General features: G+C 45.9%; 1 protein-coding gene across 12 annotated transcripts in view; it reads left to right on the forward strand.

Moving 5' to 3' along the window:
* LOC118504049 (protein 4.1 homolog) overlaps nt 1-24289 on the forward strand; it is a 43498-nt gene that overhangs the window by 12845 nt on the left and 6364 nt on the right. For 10 of the 12 annotated variants that reach the window (XR_004905245.1, XR_004905244.1, XR_004905248.1 and 7 more), the window contains exons 3-11: nt 15832-16147; nt 16238-16683; nt 16754-16906; nt 16971-17329; nt 17402-17559; nt 18230-18328; nt 18954-19041; nt 19253-19323; nt 20387-23200. Coding sequence is in view for 4 of the 12 variants with exons in the window: in XM_036038053.1 (XP_035893946.1) it covers nt 16007-16147; nt 16238-16683; nt 16754-16906; nt 16971-17329; nt 17402-17559; nt 18230-18328; nt 18954-19041; nt 19253-19323; nt 20387-23200 (4329 nt within the window). In the remaining 8 variants the exon portion in view is untranslated. The remainder of the gene's footprint in view (nt 1-15831; nt 16148-16237; nt 16684-16753; nt 16907-16970; nt 17330-17401; nt 17560-18229; nt 18329-18953; nt 19042-19252; nt 19324-20386; nt 23201-24289) is intronic. The other 2 variants (XR_004905249.1, XM_036038055.1) reach the window with 1 other exon arrangement.

Genomic DNA, 24289 nt, shown 5'->3' on the forward strand with positions numbered 1-24289 from the left:
GTAAAGCTCGACTTTTTTCTCAGATTTAATGGAGCCCGTAATTGGGAGATAAAAGTGCAGCGACACAGTGCACAGCCAAACACAATTTGGGTAAATATTGTCCTTCAACTTGGAGGATCTTCACACAACCCGGGGGGGGAGTTTTTAATGGACAAATTTTATTACCATTTTATGTTACACTCGAAAAACAGTTAAGCTAATATTCGATCATCCACTAAAATACGAGTAAGCGATTTACCGAACACTCTCTTCTGCACTTTGGCCGAGCGTTCATTCGAGGCCAGCGTTTGTATGGACGCTCTCCGGTATGAGATCATCGTTGCCGGCCGGAGTTGGAACCATCCGAATGGCACCGAATCGGTTGATGATGTAATTATGAGTGACCAGTTGCGGCCACGATCTCGTGGTGATTTATAGGCCAAAGTTGCTGTTTAACAAATTACCAAGAATATTGCTCGGCGGTGGGTGAAACCTTGGATTCGATGCTGATCCGAAGACGTGTCATGCTTGGTCCGAACCAATGCTGACTAAGCACACCCGCACAATCAACACAGTCGTAGAACACGTTTCCCGGCCACATTCCAACTGCGTTGCATGAGTAAGTGCAGCTGTATATCACCAGAGCCTCTATGCCTCTATTACTTCAAGCAACACAGTTGCACAAACCAATCTGCTGCACTTGCTCCATATTTTGCTGGCTTTTTCTTTACAGCATGTCACTAGCAGGTTGGCTGATACAATTGTTTCTCGGCTTCGCCATTCGCTCCCATTCACACATGATACAATACGCAGCGAAGATACGGAGATTCCGTTGCATAGGTTCCCAAACCGGCGTGTGGACGAGAAGGTGACCCGGTCTAGTGCACTCGCCCGATTGCTCCGCCGTAGCACGTACAATAAATTTCGACGGTGCAGCTAAAGTGTGCCAGTGGCATCAACAGCACACCAGTAGTAGCAGCATTAAGCGAACACTGGGATAATATGGCTGGGAAAGGGTAAAAGCGGGGCGGTGTCACTGACACACTGACTTATTGCTTCTATTAATAACCGTACGTCATCACCCGGTGGAAGTTAACCTCACTTTCAAACGGGACGACTCCCTGCCGATGAGGTACCGTCCGGCTCTCTCCCCCTTCTAACACAGAGTTTGGTTTAAATTTGTAAGAAATCATTTTCGGTCGCGCGATGTCAATTGCCTGTGAAGGACAGAGGGTGAAGATGTCACGAGTTACCCGAGTCATGATCCACGAATATGATACAGGCAAATGAGTGCTTTCCAACGCCGGGTCCAACAAACCAGACACGACTCAGCGCTGCGCTGGAGTGGCGGCACTTGAAATAGATTTCTGGAACTCTTGCCATTAGCGTCGAAGAACTAGGTGAAGATCATCAGAAACATTTAGCTCCATTTCGGCTGGCTTTGCCTTACGCCTCAACAGAATTATTCAATACAGTTAAAATGCTTAAAAGCACGCCTTCCTGCTTGTGTCCACTTGAGAATTTTGTAGTGAGGGTTCAACTGTATGGTTGGCTTACTCTACTCCTTATTCCTTTTCTGCGTTCGATATTTCCCCAGGGCGATTAAACGATTAAGGCCCGTGGAAATAAAAATAACTCGCGTGTGCGTGTTTTTTTTTTGTTTTATAAAAGGGATGTCCGTATGCAATATGGTTCAAAGCGCGGAAGGTCATTTCCTGTGCGAGTGACCTCCACCATCCACCACAGGAAGGCCCAGAATATCTTAAATCTAACCTCTCCCGTACCTTTTAGCCACCCGGCACATTAACACGAGCGGAAAACTCACCAATGTTGGAAGTTTTATAGGGATGAAGGGGTCCACTCTCACACGCCGGTTTTCGGCGTGACATCATGTACGATTTTCGCTGAGGTCAGCAGCAGGTTACGGAGCTGATGTGCATATGTTAAACCAGACTCCCATGTCTCAAGTGACGTTTATTTTCATAGCCTTGTGTCTAAGCATGTTGTGTGCGGCAGAAGACGTGGAGTTTAGATGGGGAAGTTTATTTTCACACTAAACAGACTCCTCTCTCGATACAATAATAATTGGAGTTGGTTGAGGGAAATGCTACAGCAGTCCAACGTTTGTAAATAGATGTCTAAACATCCAGATGTATTTTTTAAGAACGGTTTGGTCGAATTGCTTTAATTCTCAAGGTTAAGATGAAGGCCTTTAGCTGCCGGTCTATATTCAAAGAGGATCGTGTCTCACTATTGCGGGGTAGTGTTGAACGCCTAGGAAGCTGGACTTCCTCACCGAACCGTGATATATCCTCACAAAGAGAAGAAAAAGAAGAAGAAAGATGAAGGCCAGAGTCTCGCCTGGAAGTATGCAATGTTTTATTGGCCTGTCACTTGACAAGATCTTTTACGAATTCGAGCTTGGCCGACTGATCAACCGAATCAAAAATGGCCTTAAATAACTTGTTTGTTTATTATTATTTCATGGAGCTTATTTCAAGTTTCTTTAAAATCACTTCACAAGAAAAATAAAAAAAAAGATTGCATACTTTCAGGCGTTGTTAACTCTTTGCACAACTAACTGGATACCTGCAAATCCAAAAGATCCCAACAAACCTACGTGGTCTAGAGGATAGCACAAGCAATTTACGCCATGGCTAAATATCCCAGAGAGCAAAGTCGATAGTGGACTTGCACCACAAAAACTATTCCCAATATACTAAATCAGGATTACTTTTTTTTGGCGAGCCACAAGTTCAGTCTAGTGTTTATTTAGCTAGCGAAAGCGCTCACGAGATTGCTTACTCAACAGCTTAGTCATCAACCACAGGGATAAAGATATCCCAACCAGCCCTTGCTCCTGCGATTGCTGCCCTTTCGGACGGAAGGAAGCGCGTGCCACCATGCTGCTACTTACCTACCACCAACGTAGTAGCAGCAACCTCTGCTGTGGCTTGTTTTGTTTTCTAACCGCGCGTCGAAACGGGTAAAAATAGTTGAATTGTTGCTACTACTGGTGATGTTATTGTTTGGCAGGCATCCTTCACCAAAGTTGGTGGTCTCGCGTAGGGGCATGCCAACCGAAAGAAAACCCATCGATTGGGGATTGAGTCTGATTAATCGCTCTGCCCCTGCCCTTCATTGTGTGTCGTGCTGTCCGACTAATCCACTGCGCCGTCACTTCTCAGAAAGCAATCACAGCCCCGGTTCCCCGTGAAAAGTGGGCCAAAGGGAAGAGCAAATTCCGTTCCGTCTTCGGAAGCGGCGTCGGATTCCTCGAGGGAATACTTCCGAGCTTCGCCATAAATTTAGACGAAGCCAGTGTACAGGGTGGAAGAGGCGGCAAAACATTCGGTGGTGAGACGCGCACTAATTAATCAGTTGACCGACCTCTTATCATGCTCTATTGAGACCGATTGTTTGATAACGTCTTACCACCAGCGTCGATTTGTTGGGGTGTTTCCGCTCGTTGCTTGGAGGTCATCAGCTCAGCGCTACTACCACCAGCCACACGTGTCATCGCCGAACTCTAATCATAGTTCAGTTCACACTGGTCACCGTTCGGATGATGTATCGCTGGCAAAACGGATCGGAGCCCCCGTAATATGTCCGATTGTTTATTATTCTCAAAGTTCCCCCACGCGCCTCGGCTCTGGTCCACATGCCCCTCTTTCACTCTGAAGGTTTCGATTTTCTCCAAGGTCTCCCCCCCAGACATTCAATGATATGAAACCTAAAGCAAAAAGAAAACAGAAGCAAAACGCATAAAAATCTCGAGCGCATCAGTAAAAATCTTCACACACACGGTGGTGTCCTCACCCCTATAAATACCACATTTTCCATACGGTGTGGAGCACACAGCCACTAGCTCGATGTGGGAAAATGAGGGAGAGAGGGTTAGGAGAAAAACACAAACGGGAAAGACAATTCTAAATTTGTTTCTGCGGTGATGATGATGATCGTGCCACTGCGTGTCGTGCTGATTCTTGCTCCCTGTGTGATGGACATTTCGAGACACATTGTTCGGGATGATGTGTTTTGGCGTAATTTTTTTTGAAAAGGATTTTATAGTTTGGGAAATACAACAACAAAAAATCTACAATCGAATTCGTAAATAACGCCGCGGGTCCTGCGTGTTCCTTCAACGGAAGGCAGTATCCGGATCGCCGCGGATAGCTGTCAAACAATCTGTCACGAACGTGGATCGATCCGTGGCTGTCAAAACCCTTTTCAATGCCACAGCAACAACATACAAGCAAACCGCAGCACACGACAGCCTCAAAAGCAACAAGCTTGTATACTGCCTGCTGGTCCAGGGGAACGATTCGTAACGTAAACCCATTCCAGTGACCCAGATTGTGAGCAGCGTGCCCGGAGACGCCTAAGAACGCGAACCTACGCGTGCCCTGTCGACGACCTACTTTCACTCGATACACACACACTCACACAGCACGGGAACACAGTTCCGTCGATAATGCAAAATCCCGCCACCACAGCAGTGGTATGAAGCTTGCCGCAAGAAGTAGTTGCCTTCTCCTTTTCCGGAGCTTGTTTTTCTTTCGCTGCTTCACCTCACTTCCTCGGATATAGTGGACTCTCCTGGTCGGTCCTCTCACTTCACTGAAGGAGGTGTGGTCCTAGGAAGAAGGTTCAGCAAGCAAGGGTGTTGGAGGACTTTCTTTTTTCGCGATTCTCACCCGGTGGGATGCATGTTGCCGTTTTATTGGCGGGAACTCTTTGGGTTCTGGTTAGTTGAGGTTGATGTGGATGTTGTTGGTGGGCCCCCGCGCTATCAAATTCGTTAAACGAGAAGTAAATGTTTATCCCTGCTGGGTGGATGTTTTGTAAGTTTGCCGTTTTGTTGGACCTTCTTTATTGATGTTTAGGTCGAATTTGTGGACGAGCGAAACTACGTTTGGTTGGTGTGCTGTCCTCGGGAACTTTTCCAGGAGTTGAATTTATTATTTATTCACCGCCAAGTTCGGCCAAGGATTCACCGCGTTTTTTTTCTTCCAGGGGATTTGTTTTTACTATCAAACTTGGACGTTGATACTATATCAGCTTTGGAAAGCATTGCTTCTTTTGATGATCAAACCCTCTTTAAGGCTTAACGCAACCCGCTCTCTTCGCAGGGGATGAAGAATGGTGAAGGATTCTGAGAATATAGGGACGTGATTTGAATCGAACATAAATCTTAATGCAACCCGTGCGGAACTAAAGGTTAGCTTTTTTAAGCGATTAGTTTCATAGGGTTTCACAGAAAAAAGGGTAAATTTAGTCTTAAGCCAAATTGAATCATATTTTGAACTCTGGTGTCTTTGGATAAAATATCATTCATGTTTTCTGAGCTTTAAACTTCAAACCCAAATAGAAACATTACACCATTGCTTCTCTTGAAAGCATTACACACTTCAAATATGAGGCAGCATAAAGTTGATTATGTGCTGTGTTAGGGCAAATGGAAACAAATGGCACACATGGGCGAAACATAAAAAACAAACACCGCGGCGCTTCCTTTTGCGTTTTGCTGGCAAAGGAAACTCGGTCAGGAACTCAATTACCGCTCCTGAGCACACCGTGGTTCGGTACGGGGCGGCAGTAGAAGTGTAGTTCTCGTACCGGCAATCGTTACTGATGAACTGCCGGGGAGAATACACGTTCTCCTCTCAGGCACGCAAAGAAAATAAAACTTTTCAAACCATCGAGGTGTGTAATCAACGGGGAGGAAACAACGCGGGACACAAGAGCATAAGAAGGATGTGTCTTCTTCTCCGTGTTGGGCGAGGCTTGTAAGGCACCAAGAGCTGGCGGAGGTCGAAGCTGAAGGCTCTAGGACTGTTTCGAATCCAGAGAAAACCACTCGAGCCCGAATGTGTTTGAGAAAATTAAAGTTAACTCCCTTCCGAGCACGGAAACTACGGAGCCGGCAAGAAACTGTGAGCTTGAGGAGTGCTGATATAGTTCCATTTGGCGCCAGAGTGGTTGCTTATCTTTCTGTAATTAGAGTTGAAGTGTTGTTGTTTCCTTTCGTTCGTTCGTTCGTTTGCTGCGTGCAATTTGTTGATGGGTGTTTGGGGTTCTTGCTTTCTTCTGCGTTTCGTTTTGTTTCGGAACTAAGATCGGATGGGAAAGACGGTGGTCGGTATGATATGATGGCCAGAAATCGGATTTTGGCACTGGATCCGCTAGTAACTTAAGATTTTGTTTAATTGTACCGATGCCAAAACGCATTACATGGATTGTTGATTAGGGAAAAGCGATTCTGATTTTCTTATTTATTGTGATCAATTAATTTGACTTTAGTAAATACAATTAAATACAAGTAAATACAAAAGGACAGAGATTTTTTTTTATTTGAGTGAGCTCCGTAATTTAATTAGCTCTCCGTGGCCGAGGTGACAATCTATTAAAGTATTATTTACTAAATATATTAAAAGGCTTATTTTTTTTAATTTACTGTGAGCTCTGTTACTTAGACTAAAATGATGTAATTTCCTCCGGCAAGCTGTCGTCTAATTTGTTATTTCAATTGTGTTCTTCACTCTAGTCTATTCACAATTTCGATTTCAATGTTCTTCACTCTTGTCTCTTGGTACTCTTGTAAAGTCTTGTCTTGTCCTCTGCAGGCGTAAGGGTGAGGCCATCAGCTTACTAGTGTAGCATATCACTAATATATACTCAAATATAATGCTGGGATCAAAGATACCTACAATAACTGACGAAGTACTGTTTGTCCCTTTGAAGTTGTTAATGTCCAAAATAAAATATTTTAGGATTCGCCGTAATGGATGGGGCTCAGCTCATGAAGACACGTGAAAAGTTAATCAATTTTGTTTTTAATTGAATTTATTTTAACATCTTAAAACATATTTTCTACATTCACATTTAAGTCTATCAATACCTCACCAATCGCCTTTGGACGGTCGCACATCTCGTGGTTGAAGTGATTTTTCTCCTTAAATTTACTTACGAAAAAAGAAACATCCATCCTCAGCACTGATGGATATTAATACCCATAAACAAACATGCCCCGTTTTAAGAGCAACAACATCATCTCCCAATCCCCATCCTACGCGTGTGCGTGTATCACTATTACCGCAAGTATGCACACAGTGGGTGCGTCGGCGTCTCTGCCATAGACTCAGGCACCTTTTCCTACGAGATAACGGTCGGCGTCGGTGTTGCATCTTCGCTCTTCGGCAATTACGGTGTTTTGTGTTTTTCGTGGAAAGTGCACCGCGGGCGATGGAAAGTGACGAGCAGTGGGGTCTGCGCTACTCACACCCGCTTGAACGAGTCACACACTTTTCTTCCCACCGGAGATTCATTTCGTAAACAAAACGTCGACATCCTCCTATGCATCCTATGGTAAATAATAACATACACACGGCGGCTTTTGCTTTGCCACGCTTTCCAGGTGGGGTGTGTGTGTGTTGGCGTGCGATGGATCGTGGATTTTTGTTTACTATTGCGAACGAGCGAATGGATGAAGGGTGTGGTTGAGAGACTCGGGGTGGAAATCCATCGACGATCGATCGGATTACGCGCTGCGCTCGGCGGTGCGTTTGCACACACACACTTGTGTGAGAGGTATGATGCAAAATGCAGCGTATGTGCGTTGTGCAATGGCTAAGGGCGAATGAAAGGGACGATGACCCTTTTCAATTACCGGTTTTTCTACCGGGTCGGCTTAACCGGCTTAACAATGTCTGGTGGTAGAATATGCAGATGACCAGGCAAAACCCTTAGCCAATTATTACAATTAGAGAAGATCATATCATAGTTGCAGTTGTAGACGTCTCGATAGCGGCAGAATTTATCGCAATGACAGTATGTCCAATGAAGTATTGGATCATCAACAATTATAAATACCTTGAGACCTGAAGACATTGTTGAAGACATTTGTGATATCATATCAAGCACCTTGTGAACTGCCCCACAATATTCATGATATCTAGTAGTAAAGCGAAATGTTAGGCACTCCCCATTACAATAAAACATATCTGTACATTTTAAGGATAAAAGGGTTCTGAAATCTCTTCTTAACAGTCCTCTTCATCCGCTCCCTCGAAGCAAGTACTGCTGAGCATCCTTTACATCTACTTCACCCTTCTTGCAAGCCCCCATCCTCTCCATCCTTCTTTCAATTCTTCAATGCCTTCATCCCTTTCCAGGGGAACCCTGTTTTTATTAATTAAACATACACGTACGGCGTGTGCCATACATCTATCTCATCGGTGCCTTCCCGAAGGAAGCATAAGTGGAAAACTTGTCGCACGTTTACCACCACACAGCCAAGAGACGCGACGATTACCGTGCTCGTTTTGTGCTCGGCTCGCTGATGATGATTTATGCATCCGATGTTTGCCAATCTTTACTGGCGCTCTTGTACTCGCTTCCCCAACTACTTCCCATTAAGTGTCACCTCCTCGCTTACGATTGTTGGCTGATTGTTGCACAGTCGGTGGTGGATTTTAAAATTGCTTCCAGACAACTGTGTGGGACGACGACGGAGGAAAGAGAATCATCACCTTCCAACGCCCACCAAGAAGGCATACACACTACTAGGCGGTTTGGTCGTCCGTGCCAAGTGGGGAATTAAATTTTTAGCTCAGCATGTGAAGCAACGAATTAACTTTCACTTTCGAATGCGTTTGTGCTCACTGGGCAGAAGAGAACACACACGACTCGTTAGCCCTAAAGTGGGGAAGGATCCAAAGGTGCTGTAGTGTGTAGTGTAGTGGGTATGATAAATATTTAATAATGTCCCGTCGACTTATTCGGGGGAGCGCATTGAGCCACCGCTTTCTGGCAGTGATTCCCAATCCGCTTGAAATTGTACCCGAGACATTCAAACATTCGGTAAACAACGGGCCTATACGAGAGCACAATAGCTGGCTGGGTGCCAGAAAATCAATCCCCCCCCCCCTCCCACCCGCCCCCAGAAGAGTAGTCAAATTATGCCCAGTTTCCTTTCGATTTTGGCTGTTGCAGACAGCGTTAAAATCCTTCCGGGGATTAGCGGTTAAAGCGTGTTGGAAATGCTTTGCCTCCGGGATAGTGTCAAAATTGAAATCCACCTTCCGGACTTCGTCTTCATCCACTGCATCAATATAAAGGTTACAGCAACGAACACGATTATGCGCACGTCGTATGGTACGGGAGCCGACGAGTCGATCGCATTATTATTATCTGGCGGGTGTCCTGTGTGTGACGGTCGCTGGGGCGGCGCAATGACGATAATGGATCGTTCTAGCATTGGAGCGTGTCGGATTTAACATGGTAAATTAAATTATCACCAGCACGAGGCCGGACCTTGAAGATGGATGGGAATCCTCCCCGCCCTGGGAGCAGGGAGCAAGTTCACAGCCAGACGGTCTTGCTAAATCAATTTGATTCCTGCTGAGTTGTACGGAAATGGATTAGGATTCCTTTTGCTCGGGTTTATCGTGATTTAGTCGCTTGACAAAAGCATACATCTCGTGAAATCCCAGTCAAAGATGCTACTGGATTAAGAAGCTGAACAAGTTGAAGTAACATACTGTAGATTAAAACTGCATTCATGATGAACGTGGCTGCCGCTACCTGAATGCTGGTTGGTGTCAGCAAGATCCATCTATGGCGCTCGGAGAGACCTGGCAATAGAAGAATCGCATTCCCTCAAGTAGCTTTGATTTATACGACCTTCATACTTTGACCAGCAATCATGACGCTGGCGAAGAAGAACGAATGGTCATAAAAATTCAATTTACTATTATGGTCAGGAATGCTGTGAAAGACGAGTTGATTCGATTCCGTCTGACCTGGCGAGTGAGTTGCAATGGGCCATATGTGAGTATTACAATAAATTCAAGTTAAAGTTTTGTTCGTGGATAATTTTATAATTTTAGAACTTAAAACAAAGCTAAGTTTGAAAATGTTTGGGTGCAGTAAAACACGAACATCAAGGTTACTTTCGGGTCATTTTACACCGACGCTTGCCTCATTTTCGTCCGGGGAATTATCGTCCATGTTTGACCGGCGGGGCCAGGCTCGTAACACCTTTCTGCCATGGCCCAAACTGACGCAAGTGACCCGAAAAGGGCACTGAATGTGTCCATCCTTTTGGGTTTTTTTCGCTACGGCGCGTTGCGTTTGTTTATATTAATATATATAGACACACAACACATCACTTAGTCCGTGGAAGGTCTAGCGCATTCATGGGGAGGAAGCAGGCAAAGAGCTCATGCCTTCCATGGCAGCCTGTAGCTGGAAGTGCACGATATGAAACCTAAACCGACCGACCGAAGGAAGAGAAGGTGGTCGTAAAGTTGATCCGCACCCAGGGCAGACTATGTTCCGGCCTCGAGGGGAACCGAACAGTGAGGTTAGAACACGCACACACACACACACACACACCACCTCCAGTCTCGTGGTTTTTTGGGACGATGTGTCACGCGAAAGGTCCTGACGTCGGCACACGCACCCAGCCATTGACACACGCACCCGTTTCCGTCCGCGTTCTCGACCGCAATCTGAGGACGATCCCCGTCCGAGCCCGGGCGACAGCCACTGTGCAACTGTGTGTTTGGTCGATAAGTTTTGGATTATTATCGATTTTGTTTTTACCACCACAGGGCTGTTGGATTCGGGCAGAGTCTGTCCCTGTAAGGGAGGCTCTTAGTGTGTTTAGTGTGTTGGAACTGATGAGCAAATGATACTCTTTGTTGGGTGATATTGGATAGTAGCAGAACAGTGGGTTCTATGTGCTAACGAGCGCGGTAATAGTGCGTTGAGTACATAAATGATGTTAATTGGATTTAGATGTGAATTGTTTAAACGGGACTTTTGACATAAGCTAGTGATTTTTTTTTAATAAATATCTCCTTTTAAAAGCTTATATTTTTTCCTAGTTGCTAAAACACTTTTTAAAATATTTATTATAAAAAAGGAACAAACGAGGCATAATAAAATATTGAGTCATGACTTTTGCTATGCGCATTGCATACCTTTGGGGGTTAAATTAAATTTGCCAAAGGAATTGCATATTCTCAATCACACCGTCTTGCGTATTGCATACTTTATTAGTTTCATTGATTAATTTGATTCCGCAAAGTCATTTTTCCCCAAAGTCATCCTTTTTTTATTCTTTGAATTATTCCATTGAAAAAAAGGAGGTTTACTAACGAAAGCAAACAAAGTTCTGCAAACGATTGCCAGCTTCCTGTTAATGAAGAAAAGGGTCACCTGAGAGCCCTTTTTCCTTTTCCTCGTACTACGTGCGGCATACTAATTTCCCACTGTTTGCCTAGGTTTTCCGCATAAACAGGAGACAAAACAACCGACAGTTCCGTTTCCTATATACGTGACCACCACCTGTGTCCATAGGTAGGTGGTAGTTATCTTCCCGTGCGTGACAGGTAGGACCGTTCGAACGCGTGCATCGGTTAGAGATAACATTTAATCCGAGTTAAATAATTTAACGCAACAGATATCAACCGGCGTACAAGTCGGACGTTGTTTACGTCCGTCTATTACGACAGTGCTATAATTATAGCTACACATGGTACGCGCCTTACAACGTCACATATCTGGCGCAATTTTAAGTCTCGGTCTTTACCACAGACCAACACGAACCATTCAAACCATTGACGGATGTTATCAAAAATGTTCGCCAAAAAAAAAACCATAGCATCCGATGCGAGTGCGATACTCCAACTTCCCCCCCATTGGGCCCTGTGCATCATTATGGCAGTGAAGGAAATTGTTGTACGGAGTCCGATGGTGATGAAGGGTGAACAAGTGGACACGCGAAAAAAGATAACATTCCATGTTTATGAATCATAAATATGCTTGTGGCTCAAAATTTTCGCGTTCGTAGGGGATTTTTTACGCAGCAGATACGAGAAAGCCGGACGGGGCCTCCCCAGAACAGTCTCATAAAAAAGCACGTCCAACAGCAGGCATAAATTATGGTGCGCGGGAAATTCAGGATGGACGTCCGTCTGCCCTTGTAGTACGATCAATCGATTGGGTCATTTTTTTAGGAAAAAGTGTAACAAAATTTTTATTATATTTGCTTTTGATCTTCATCTGTATGTGTGTCCTGGGAGAGTATGTACATATGTACCCATCTGTTAAAATTATAAAAGAGCAATTCTGTTCTGATTTAACTGTATCTCCACCTATAAAAGAGTTAAACTTTAGAAAAAGCGTGTTCTGCACCAGGGAAACCCGGGCCAGAATTGTTTGTTCCCAAGTTTGTTGGATGAGAAGGTTCCATGTACACATCTTGCGATTCTCTACAGCTCTGTGTAGCGGTGCATAATCATTAGCGGTGGAAACAAACACAAAAAGTAACAACATAATTACCACCGCCACCGAGAGTCTCCAGACCCGCGAAGCATTGCTCCATTATCATAAAACAATGTTTGTGTTTCATCGGGGGATCACTAATTCGCTTGCCGACTCGTGGAGTTGAACATCAATTTTCAGTTGTTTCGCTTTGGGCGGTGAGTTATGTTAAGCAAACTCCTATCGATGTTATGGTTTTAGTGCAAATAGCATAGTTACTGGTAGCTTCTCTTCTAATCCTTTCAAACGTCATACTGGCAAAAACCCTTGCCGAACACCGATCCTACCTGGGTGTGGCCCTTTTTATCGCGCGACAATTTATGACCAACGCACCGAGAGACACAGTATTGGACAGGCCGAAAGGAAAAAATAAAGTCCGTCCGTTGATGTTCTCACTCTCTGTCCTTGGGCGCTATAGCCCCATGTTCCAACTCCCTCCGGACGTCGTCGTACAAACGATCGACGGCCGGAAAAACTACCAACCAAACACCCCGTTGTTAGTTGGTTGTATATCTGTTGGGCAGAGGAAAAACTATCTTCCCCATGCATCCATCCCCACACATTGTTTTGACGAGTGAAAGCAATCCGCGTGGATCCGAGGGTTAGAGTAGGGCCGACAAATAGGGGTGGAATCGTTAAACGTTTGCCGCAAGCTTGAAGGAAAATTGGCGCCTCCACGCCTGTCTGCGAATGGGGTTTGTTGGTCGTGGGTGCTTCTGATGCGCTTCTGTTAAGGTGAAAAAGATATGTTGTGTTGTGCAAAGGAGGGCGAACAATGGATTGAGCCGTGAAGTAAAGATGTACCATCATGAATTGTACATCAGCGAGCGCGTCACCGGAGAAAACGAATAAATGTGTGTCAGCTTCCAAATGTGGGCTCATCATCCAGTGAAAGGCGTTAACGTTGTCTTTTCTGCTTCCCTGTGTTTTTGTGTGTGTGTGTGGGATGCATCGAAGCAGAGTCTGAAGCCTCCCCAAGATGGACAGCGAAAGTCACGACATAAAGCAAATTATGCTATAAATTGTTATCAGCTTGCTGTTTTTCTTGTAGCTTAATGTTTAATTGGATAAGTAGATTTTTGAGTGGGATGAAACCCAATACAATGCTGTTGGGATTAATAAGATTGAAACTTGAAGCATTGGTTGTAGATGTAAGAAATAACAAGATAACTTGAATCTCATTAAGTAATATTACAAGAATTACAAGATGTCTTGTTATGGCTAGCGTGACCAGTAACAAATAAGAGTCTCTAACTGGACTTAGTAATACTGTTGAACCTATTGAACTGCACGCCTTCAGAAACGTAGAACAAATTATTGGAGTAATATCCGCATTTTTTTTTAGCTTTCCCTCCCGCAAATTACATTAATCCTGCGGTTCGCCAACACTCCCACCAACTTTCCTTAACCATCTTCAATACATATTTTCCTGAACTAAACGGAAATGAATGAGCTCACGATTCTAAATATAGCCACTCGCGCGCGCCTACACACACTGCCGATTGGTTGCAGAAAAAGCGCATATTGCAGTGTTTTGCCTCACGTTTGCCCCTATGCAAAACGCAAATCAAAACAAAACAATCAGCGAAAGTATTTCTTGCGCCCCGGGGGCCACTTTGTTTCCTCTTCGCATTCGATGGGGTTATTACGATCGCCAAGCAATGTCAGCAAGCATCAGAAAGAGGTGGACTTGAGGATCGGAAAAGAGAAGTAATCTTTTTCCCCGGTTGCCGGTTGAACGGTTTTGGTGATAAGACAATCTCTCTTTAAACTCCGGCTCTTACCCTCCCTGCTACTCGGTGATCCGGCTTGTCTGCCTACCCTGGCCAGAGGTACAGTAGAGCAGCGCGTCTTCGTTATGTGTGCCTGCATTAAGCTGATGTGTTCGATCTGTCGTCCACTTGTTGTTGTGAGTGGATCAATCGCAAGTGGTGATTCCGATACGCGGTGTCCTCCATTATCGTTGACCCTGATAAGATAAGGTGGTGGGAGCCTTATCTTGTGATCCACTCCCAGCCAAGGGCGGCACCCATGATGGGGCACTCCCAAAGCACCCTCTTACACTGGCGAAAGGGCAGAAGAGCTGAGGAAAGTGCAACCGTACACAACTTCAGCACATGCACCGATAAACGGACATCCGTACGTTATTGACACGGTTTCATTTTCAAGGAAATAGTTAATTCCCGTATCTGTGCAGACGAACTTGAAGCATTTGTTGGATGACGCTGTGGATGTGGTGGGACACGAATGAGATCGTTTATTAGGAGCTGTGTCCATAAGATTGAGCAATAACTTAATATCTCCACTACCAAAAGCTGGTGGGCTTTAAGATGATGATTAGCCAGGAACGGCGAGAATTGACTAATCGTCGCGCCATCAAAGTCCCTCTAATCATTCTCTCAAACCTCCTTCAAATCGTCTCATTGTCTAGACACTTTTCTTGTAACGATGGGGATACTTTAAATTAAACTGCAAGCACTAAATTCTAAATAAATGAAAGCTTCTAAAATTGTGACTTCACCATCTCCGGTTCGCCCTGTGGTGGTTCATTGTCAGCAATGAAAACATAAATAAATAGACGCTCCTAGGGTATGTTTTTCTTATCACCAACATGGCTTGTTCTGTTGTGTTTTTGTTTGTCCAGTATTCCCTTTTTTATTCGGAACGAATGCACTCGACTTTTGACACAACCATGATTTATCTGAGGTTTGTGTGTCGCCTTAATCACGCTTCCGCCCCAAACAGCTGACGTTAGAGGTTTGTTCCTCACTGCACACAACAAGAATAATCGGTCCACTAGGCTTGATGGGCGATCTAGTTCATTCCAGACACTTTGCGAGTTAATTTCGTTTCATTTACATTATGAACTGCTCATCCATTTTAAGCCTGTTTTAACTACAAACTACTGTATCGTAAACTTAATTTCGTTTAGTGACATCTACTGAGCGCAAATCGATTTAAGCTATGCATTCCATTCTCATTAACACACACACACCCCACACGGTGTGCCGCACTGTGGGTAGAGTGCATCATTCGCCTAGACGGCGGCCTGAATGTCTGCCCGATGTCCAATTACTGGCTAGCGCTTAGCTAATGTCGCATTGGTCACCACCTAACCGTACTGGTGAGCCCGCAGAGGGAAGGAATTTCGCAGGTTCTCTGGTGTGACTTCACTGCTGCTGTCTCCATGCCATCGTCCACCGTCGGCTTTTTATCAGGGTGTGGTACGAAATAGGAACATGAAACACAGAGTCACACTGAAATGGAAAACCACGGCACACAGCATGGCACGGCCAAATGCAGATCCTATCAACTCTGACAGGGTCGTCGGTTGTGCGTGTGTGTGTGTGTGTGTGTGTGTGTAGAGGGCTCGTAATGATGACGACAAAGTGCCGAGACACTGTTAAATACATTAGCGATATTCCATTCCCATTCGGCCTATCGCCGCTTCGATAATGGTTGCAATTAAATTTCATTTTCTTTCTCTTCCTTTTCACTCCGCTCCGTTTCCGCTTGCAGAGAGTGTGAGAGAGGTCCGGAAGTACGTTTCGCAGCAGTGCACAGCGTCAACACCGCACGCTCGTGTTGGCCGAGTGACCTATAGCTGTAGCTGTTGGTGCCAAATCGGAACGACAATCGGTAGTGTTGTAGTGGGGCCTAGAACTTGGACGCGAGGAACGTAATTAGCTGTGCAATGCCTGGAGAGTCAACGAAAGCGGCGGATCCGGCCGCTGCCACCAGTCCCAGCACACCGAAGAAGAAGCCCACCAACTCAAAGGCGGCTCTCGCGAAGGTTACACTGCTCGATGGTTCAATTCTGGAGGTGACCATTGATGTAAGTATCTTATATCCAGCCAGCTCTCGGCAATTGCCGCCAACCCGTTCATGACTTGTAACTAACGTGGTCGGGTTTCTTCTATTTTAGCGAAAGTGCCGTGGGCGCGACCTGCTCAACTCGGTCTGTGCCGGTCTGAACATACTGGAGAAAGATTACTTCGGTCTGACGTACCACACAGCAAACGATCCGCGCGCCTGGCTCGATCTCGAGCGCCCGGTGACGAAGTTCTTCCGGTCCGATCCGTGGGATCTCGCGTTCGAGGTGAAATTCTACCCACCGGAACCGGCCCAGCTGCAGGAGGACATCACGCGTTACCATCTGTGTCTGCAGGTGCGCAACGACATCCTGGAGGGACGGTTGCCCTGCTCGTTCGTCACACATGCCCTGCTCGGCTCGTACCTGGTACAGTCCGAGCTCGGCGATTACGATCCGGCAGAGATGAAGGATCGTTCGTATCTGAAGGAGTTCAAGATCGCACCTAACCAAACGCCCGAACTGTTGGATAAGGTTATCGATCTTCACAAAACACACAAGTAAGATACGAATTTAGAGAACGTTGAATTTCAGAAAGTGCTAACGAAATTGTTTTAATCTCTCTCGTAGGAGTCAAACACCAGCAGAAGCTGAACTACACTATCTTGAAAATGCGAAAAAGCTCGCTATGTACGGTGTCGATTTGCATCCGGCGAAGGACTCGGAAGGCGTTGACATCATGCTTGGCGTTTGTGCGTCCGGTTTGCTCGTCTACAGAGACAAGTAAGTGAAATGAGACTTCCCTTTCAGTGCAGAACTGCAACTAATCTTGCATCATCCCTTACAGACTCCGCATCAACCGATTTGCCTGGCCGAAGATTTTAAAAATCTCTTACAAACGCAACAACTTCTACATCAAAATCCGTCCCGGCGAGTTCGAACAGTACGAGTCGACGATCGGCTTCAAGCTGGAAAATCATCGCGCAGCTAAAAAGCTATGGAAGGCGTGCGTCGAACATCACACCTTCTTCCGGCTGATGACGCCCGAGCCGCAACAGAAGTCAAGTCTGTTCCCGCGCCTCGGTTCCAAGTACCGGTACTCTGGCCGTACGCATTACGAGACGCGAAAAACGCCGGTAGAGCGGCCGGCGCCAGACTTTAAGCGTAGCTTGACCGGAAAGCGACTTTCCAGCCGTAGTATGGATGGTGAGTGGGAGCTCTCTCTGTCGTACTAAGAGGATTACATTTGCTAATCGCTTCTTCTTCTTTCCGTTTTAGCTCTAGCACAGCAAGAAAAGGAACGTGCCGCCGCCAAGGACGCAAACAAGGATGCGAACAAACGGCACACGATGTCCCATCCGCCGGATCACATTCCCGATCTGGATTCGCCGACCCGTGGTTCCCGCAGCCCGATCAAGAAGGACAAAAAGGAACGCGTAAGTGTGCCGCGCACTATCATAACTAGCGTCTACCTCTCAGCTAGAGCGGGTGCAGATTGTAACAAAACTAAACACTTACCTACTACTAACTAGTTTCGTCGCGCGCGATCACCTAGCGATGTTTCTCGTTGTGTTCGTAACACTTACCTACCCTACCTCTCTGTCACTATGTAATTTGGCTCGTTCCAACTCAATTCCAATTCCTCCCCCCGAACCGACCCCCCGTTGTCGACGACACTCGTAGAAATCGTGGCCTTGTTTGGATGTTATTGCAAAATTTAGATCAACTCCACACATGTTACAAGACGTTACTTTTTGTTTTTTCTTGTTCAAAGATAATGTGTCTTTTCATGTATTCACTTATTCTGTTCAAATTACTCTCTCTCTCTCTGCCTCTCTTTGTCTGTGTCTCCCTTATCGTTTTGTCAGTACGATCGCAACGCGTGAATGAATCGGATTAACTCCCATGACTAAACTCCCCAAGCCCGTGTTTAATTAATTTCACTAATAAGAAACTATCTGTTTGCTTGTTACTTTTCTCGTCGATCTCGAAAAATGCGCGTGCATTCTACTAACAAAACCCCCCCGAAAAAAAAAACGATCACACTCATCTAAAAAAAAAAACCCCTAAAACTCGATTCGGCTGGTGGTGGGCTTTGGCCGATAGCTGAAACGCGAGTCCAGCACTGGCACGGCGTCCGCCTCATCGCAGAGCTCCCTCGAGGGAGAGTACGAAACGACATCGCCAAACGTTGTACCGGCACAGGTTAATAAGCTCAATTAGACACTCAACACTCAACTTGGTTTTGGTTTCGTTTTTTTCTTCTTCTACTTTCTATTTTTGTATATTCGGTTATTTCGTTGCGTTCAGTTCGTTTATGATTATCACTCGGTTTTGCCTCTTTCTCGTGCAATCGCAATCTGATCGTGGCACACAAATAGTTACGGTTACTTTTACTTACGCGTTTTTTTTAACTTAATTCGTGGTGGTTTTTTGAATTTATAGAAAGGATGTTCTGCAAAAATATAATATTTATCATCAAAATTAGTCGGTAAAATAATAAAAATGGAATATTTAAATTAAAATTTGTCAATGTGGAAAAAAGAGTTATAAAACGCTACGAATTAAGTTAAAGAACAAGCTGCAACATATTGTTGATGCTTCTATTTTTTTAAATAGGCCGCGCTTTATGTAGAATTTAGACTAGATTTTACTGCATATGCATTGAATGTGTTGCACACACACACTGTTCGTCTTTTCATTACTTTAATTCGTTACTCAGAAATGCATGCTGGTTGTGAACGATTTTTTTTTCCATTTTACTTTTTCGAAATATCGAAACAGTTACCTACGTATCTAATTTCTGTAAAACATCCATCCACATTTACAGAAACCGGCTGGAGGAGTGGCCGTGCTGCCAGGCGCAGGAAAGAAGGACAAACCAGAGCAAGTCTCCCAGAAAGATGAAGGTCTGAATGGTGAGTTTGGTGGTCGTCAGCGTTTGCCGGCTACCTTTAAATGTTTTAAGAGCATTTTCCAACTAATTGTCTATCCAGATGTCGTAAAAGCCCTTTACAGAGGTGAAAAATTGCTGTTGACACCTCTAAATGAGCCGCAAAATTCTCTATGCTTTTAGAAATAAATTCAAAGAACGCTGCTAATGGTTTTTTGGGTTTTTTTTTTCTATAGGAAACAATGGACAAGCCGATGCGCTAAACTCCTCCGCAGAAGAAGCTACTTCCCCGTCGGGCAAACGCAAGGTAAGATGAAATGCTTATCAGTACTGAAACCATTTTCAACCTCTCTCTAGCAATGTCTAGCACATGTTTGTTCAATCGAGATATTTGATACTTGTACCGTAGATTTTTTTCTACTTCTTTGTGATTTGAATAACATTTCCGACCGTGTTCAAATCTCTTAGCGTCCTTTTTTTTGTCTTCTCTTTCTCCAGCTGTAGTAGAACGTTTTTGCCACCTTTTTCCATTTTCGTTTTTTAATTCAAACTAGTTCAGCCCTCTATTCACTTGAAAGTAGTATCGAATGCAACTTTGTTTTGCCATCTGGTAATGCCCAAAAATTGCCGAAGTCATCTCACGTGGTGTGTATTAGTGATGGGCGGGTCGACCCGAACCTACCGGGTCCGGAGGTTCGTTCCAACGAGTTCGGGTCGACCCGTGGGTGCAGCTAGTCTGGGTCGACCCGTACTCGTTGCACCCACGGGTCGAACTCGACTCCGGATCGATGCGGACACTAGTGTTGATCGTGCCCGTCGGTAATGAAGCTGAGTGTGTCTTGTGTTGTATTTTTCTTCCATCAAAATGATAGTGGTAGCGTTTGATTGTTGTGCGTGTTTGCTGTGGGAGATCAATTCGTTGGTAGTTCATTTGTCGGATTTTCTATATGTTGCTCTTACTACTACATGCCGAACGAAGAGATGTGTCCAGTCCAGTTTTCCGTTTTCGCAAGCACTCAATCGATTTCCATAAAGTGTTTAAGTAGTAGTGTTGAACCGTTTTAGGCGTAACGTTGATTGATTTTATTTTTCTCTTTTACACCTCCCCCGTTTTGTTTCTCCCCATCTCTCTCCTTTCTATGTTACACACACACACACAAACATTCTGTTACTATTGCGTTGACCCGTGTTCCAACGTCACCCTCTCACCCGCCCTCCGACATCCTAAATGATCCATGTATGTGTGTATATATGTGTGCTGTGTGGTCGTCCTGTATGCGTCGCCAATGTGTGTTGCGTCCATCCCGCCGTAACTGTGTGTGTACCGCCCGTCCATCCGTGTGTTTGTGGTACCGTCGACCTTTTTGTAGGGATTCCTGTTCTCATCCGGTCGCAAGTCACCGAAGGACAAGAAAGAAACCGGCAAGGACCACCAACAGCCGGCTAAGCTGATAGCCGCTGCAAACGGTGACGGCAGTGCGGGTAAGAAGGACCCAGCGAAGGAAGCTGTTCAGGCACGTGCTCAAGACACCACGAACAAGCAGACCACCCCCGAGAAGCCGGGCTTTACCAAACCGTACGAATATTCGGAAAGCGAGCAAGATCCGGCTGCGCACAAGAAGAACGTAAAGACGCGTGGTTTCCGCTACGACGAAGCACCGTTGCGTCAGAACGAGGAGAACGAGCCGCAGCTGAGTCCGAACTCGCAGAGTCGCCGTGCGACTGGGCTGGCCTTTAACTATGCTCCGGGTGAAGATCAAAAGGTGCGTGAGTCGGTTGAGAAGCGCAAAACACCCGGTTCTCCTGTTTCGGGTGGCGGTGCCGCCACCGCCGCCGCAGCAGGCAAGCCGGACCAATTGTCTCCGAAATCGGCTGCTCGAGGACTTCCGGGCGAGACTGACGCTGAGAAGGGTGTCCGTACGAGCGCACGATCGTACTCACCCAACAAGGGCCGTCAGACGGTTGATCCGCTAGCATCCGGTGCCGGTACGTTCCGGCCGCTGGATGACACAAGCAATGCGTTCATCCAGGGCGAACAGGCGGGTGCAGCTGCCGCAGCCGCTGCAGCCGCTGCTGCTGCCGAACCGGCCAAGAAGAAGGTTAAGATCATGGTGATCATTTCGAAGTTTGATCCCAAGACGAAGAAGGTCGATACGGCACAGGGTGTGGTGGAACATTCGACCGGTGTGCTGGATACCAAGACGGGGCAGATCGAGAGCAAGTACGGACTGATCGATCCTAAGGCGGGCACGGTGGTTAACTTTAACACTCGCACCGGCCAGAACGAAACGTTCCAGGGTCAAACGGATCCGAAAACCGGACAGCTGCACGTTGTCGGTGGAGTTGTGGACTCTGCCAGCGGTAAGGTGGACGACAGCCTTGGACAGGCCATTATGGTCGTGCCGGATGAAGATTCCGTGGTGGAGATCACAACGATCACGTCCAAGGTTGATACCAACACGGGTAAAATCGATACCATTAATGGAGAAATCGAAAAGAGCCGTGGAATTTTGAACCACCCTACCGGTATTCTGAGCACCAAGTACGGTGACATTAACCCGCGCACTGGAGAATTGCGGGCAATCGATCCGAAAACGGGAAAACCATCGCCGGCAGCTTCCGCCGTTCGCCCGGTAACGGTTGATCGCAACAATGGACAAATTATGGTGGTCGGCGTGACCGATCCGAAGACGAACAAGCTGGACAACAGTCAGGCACATCTGATTGCGATCGGAAATCAGGTTGATCCGGTAGTTGAAGTTACCTCGGTGCTCGGCAAGCTCGACAAGAAGGGTCTGGTTGATCCGAAGACGATTACGATCGACAAGAGCACCGGCCAGCTGGACACGAAGGACGGCAAGATAAACACCAAGTACGGCCAGTTGGATCTAGTGAAGCAAACCGTCACGTTTGTCGATCCCAAGTCGGGTAAGACGGAGACGAAGGAAATCAAGGTGGATCCGGTAACGGGGCAGGTGTTGCTGAAGAATCAGGTGAACCCCAAGACGGGCAAAACGGACAAGGATTACGGACGTATCGTATCGATTCGCATCGTGCACAACCGCATCGATCCGGTCACGGGCAAGCACGTTCCAGCGGCCCCCGTCGAGGACAAGGATGTGCGGGTGGACGCCAAAACGAATCAAGTATGGTTGCCGGACGGTGGCAAAGACCCGAAGACAGGTGAAACCATCTACACCTCCAGCCAGGTCGATCCGAAAACGGGCTTCGTCATCACGATCTACGGTTATCTGAATCCGAAAACGAACGAAATCGAACGACAGTCCAAGATGGACCCGAACCTCACGAAGATTGATCCGACGACCGGGCAGATTTACGCCGCCACCGGCCAGCTGGACGAAAGCACCGGTGAACCATTGTTCGCCGCAACGCAAATCAACGAAGAGGACGGCGAAATCTACACCAAGGTAGGCCGCATCGATCCGAAATCGGGCCGACTAGTCATCATCAAGATCTTCATCATCACGAAGAAGGACGAGCGGGGCAAACCGGAGGAGCTGGACGTAAGCGCCGTCGATCTGGATCCCGAGACGGGACACATCCGGAACGTTGCGCCGAAAACGCTCTACCTGTACAAGATGCGTGATCCGATCACGGGCGAAACGTACAACGTCGATCCGAACGATCCGCGCATTGCCGGAGCACGAACGACCGTTACGCAAACGATGACACTGAGCGGTGAGATCGATCCAGTTACCGGACGCATCAAGTCCGAGTGGGGCCACATCGACCCGAACACGGGCGATATCGATCCGGCCACGGCTATCCGTGATCCGGTTACGGGCAAACTCATCCTCAACTATGCCGACATCGAACCGAGCCACTTCGGCAAGAACGTTACCGTGACGAAGGAAACCGTTCCGATTACGCGCGAACAGTTCTACGAAGGTATCAAGCATATGGGCAAGAAGGCGACGCGACGGGAATCGGAAAGCTCGGACGATGATATGACCGCGCAGTACGGTAAGGAAAGCATCAAGGAGATCGGCTCGGGTGCAGCGTCGTTGGCGGGCAGCAAACAGAACGCTGGCACACCGACCGTTGTAAAGACGACCACCAAGCAGGTGATCACCAAGAACGAGGACGGCGTTACGCACAATGTTGAGGAGGAGGTGCAGAATCTGGGCACCGGCCAGATCGTGTACTCCACCCAGGAGCACAAGGTAGTGTAGCGATTTGATTTTCACCACCGCAAAGCACTCATGTGCGCGGGTACAGCGAACAGCAGCGCCATCTCTCGGGGCACTTACTCTCACTACTACCACTACTACTACATGCTGGGTGTTTTCACATTTTAGTTATTTTTAAGTGTTTTTTTCTGTTTTGTTCTGTTGTTTTGTGTTTGGTCATGGCTTAATTTACTATTAATGTAACACACTTTACATCACACTAATCCACCTTGTGCGTGTTGTTTCAGGTTGCATTTCTCTCGTGTATTTGTTATGTGCGTTTTCACATTTGCTTGTCTGGTGTGTTTTGCTTCTATTACACGTTGTTTGTGCTGTATTGTTGTGTCTTGTTCTACACTCACAGTTGTTCTCTCTCTCTCTCTTGCATGATAATGTTTGGTAGTTTTTCGGGATAGTTGCATGTTTTACTGTAGTTTTTCTCACGTGTTTGCCATTAAAACATCCTCGGAATGTCTTCATGTCTTGTTCACCGAGTGTGATATTATCTTAAATGTGTTTTAGTAATTTTGGGGGTTTATATCTTCGTCTATATTAAAGTTTGTAGTTTTAGTTATCAGCGTAGTAATTTTTTGGTGCGTTACAATATTGTTGAAGTATTTTTTATAAAGTAGATAAATTAACGTTTGGATAAAATATTTTACTTTTTGGTAACTGTTGGCAGATGTATGGAATTATAACAGCTAAAAATTCTGCAATTTGACGTTAGATATTACAGTAAAAAAAGTGCATTAGGGTAACTGCTCCAGTTTTCGGCAGTGTACCTATTTTCGGCAGGTCGGCAAAAATAGCAAAATTATGGGAAAAATCGCAAAAGAAATGTTCATTCAACCACTTTTGAAGGAATACATCATTATTCATTCTTTAAATACGAAGGATTTTCGCACTTCGATCAATATTTACCGAAATATCGAAATATTTGTGCCGAGCTCAAAAAATTTCGTCCGATTTGCTCTGATTGCCGATAGTTCGGCACTTTTGAGATTTAGCAAACTAGAGCTTAAAAAAGTTGAGGTTTCGATTTTTCTGAACAATAAAATTAGTTTAAAATTTATTCATTGAGAA

This window comes from Anopheles stephensi, chromosome 2 (genome assembly GCF_013141755.1).
Source record: "Anopheles stephensi strain Indian chromosome 2, UCI_ANSTEP_V1.0, whole genome shotgun sequence".
In the NCBI taxonomy this organism is placed as follows: domain Eukaryota; kingdom Metazoa; phylum Arthropoda; class Insecta; order Diptera; family Culicidae; genus Anopheles; species Anopheles stephensi.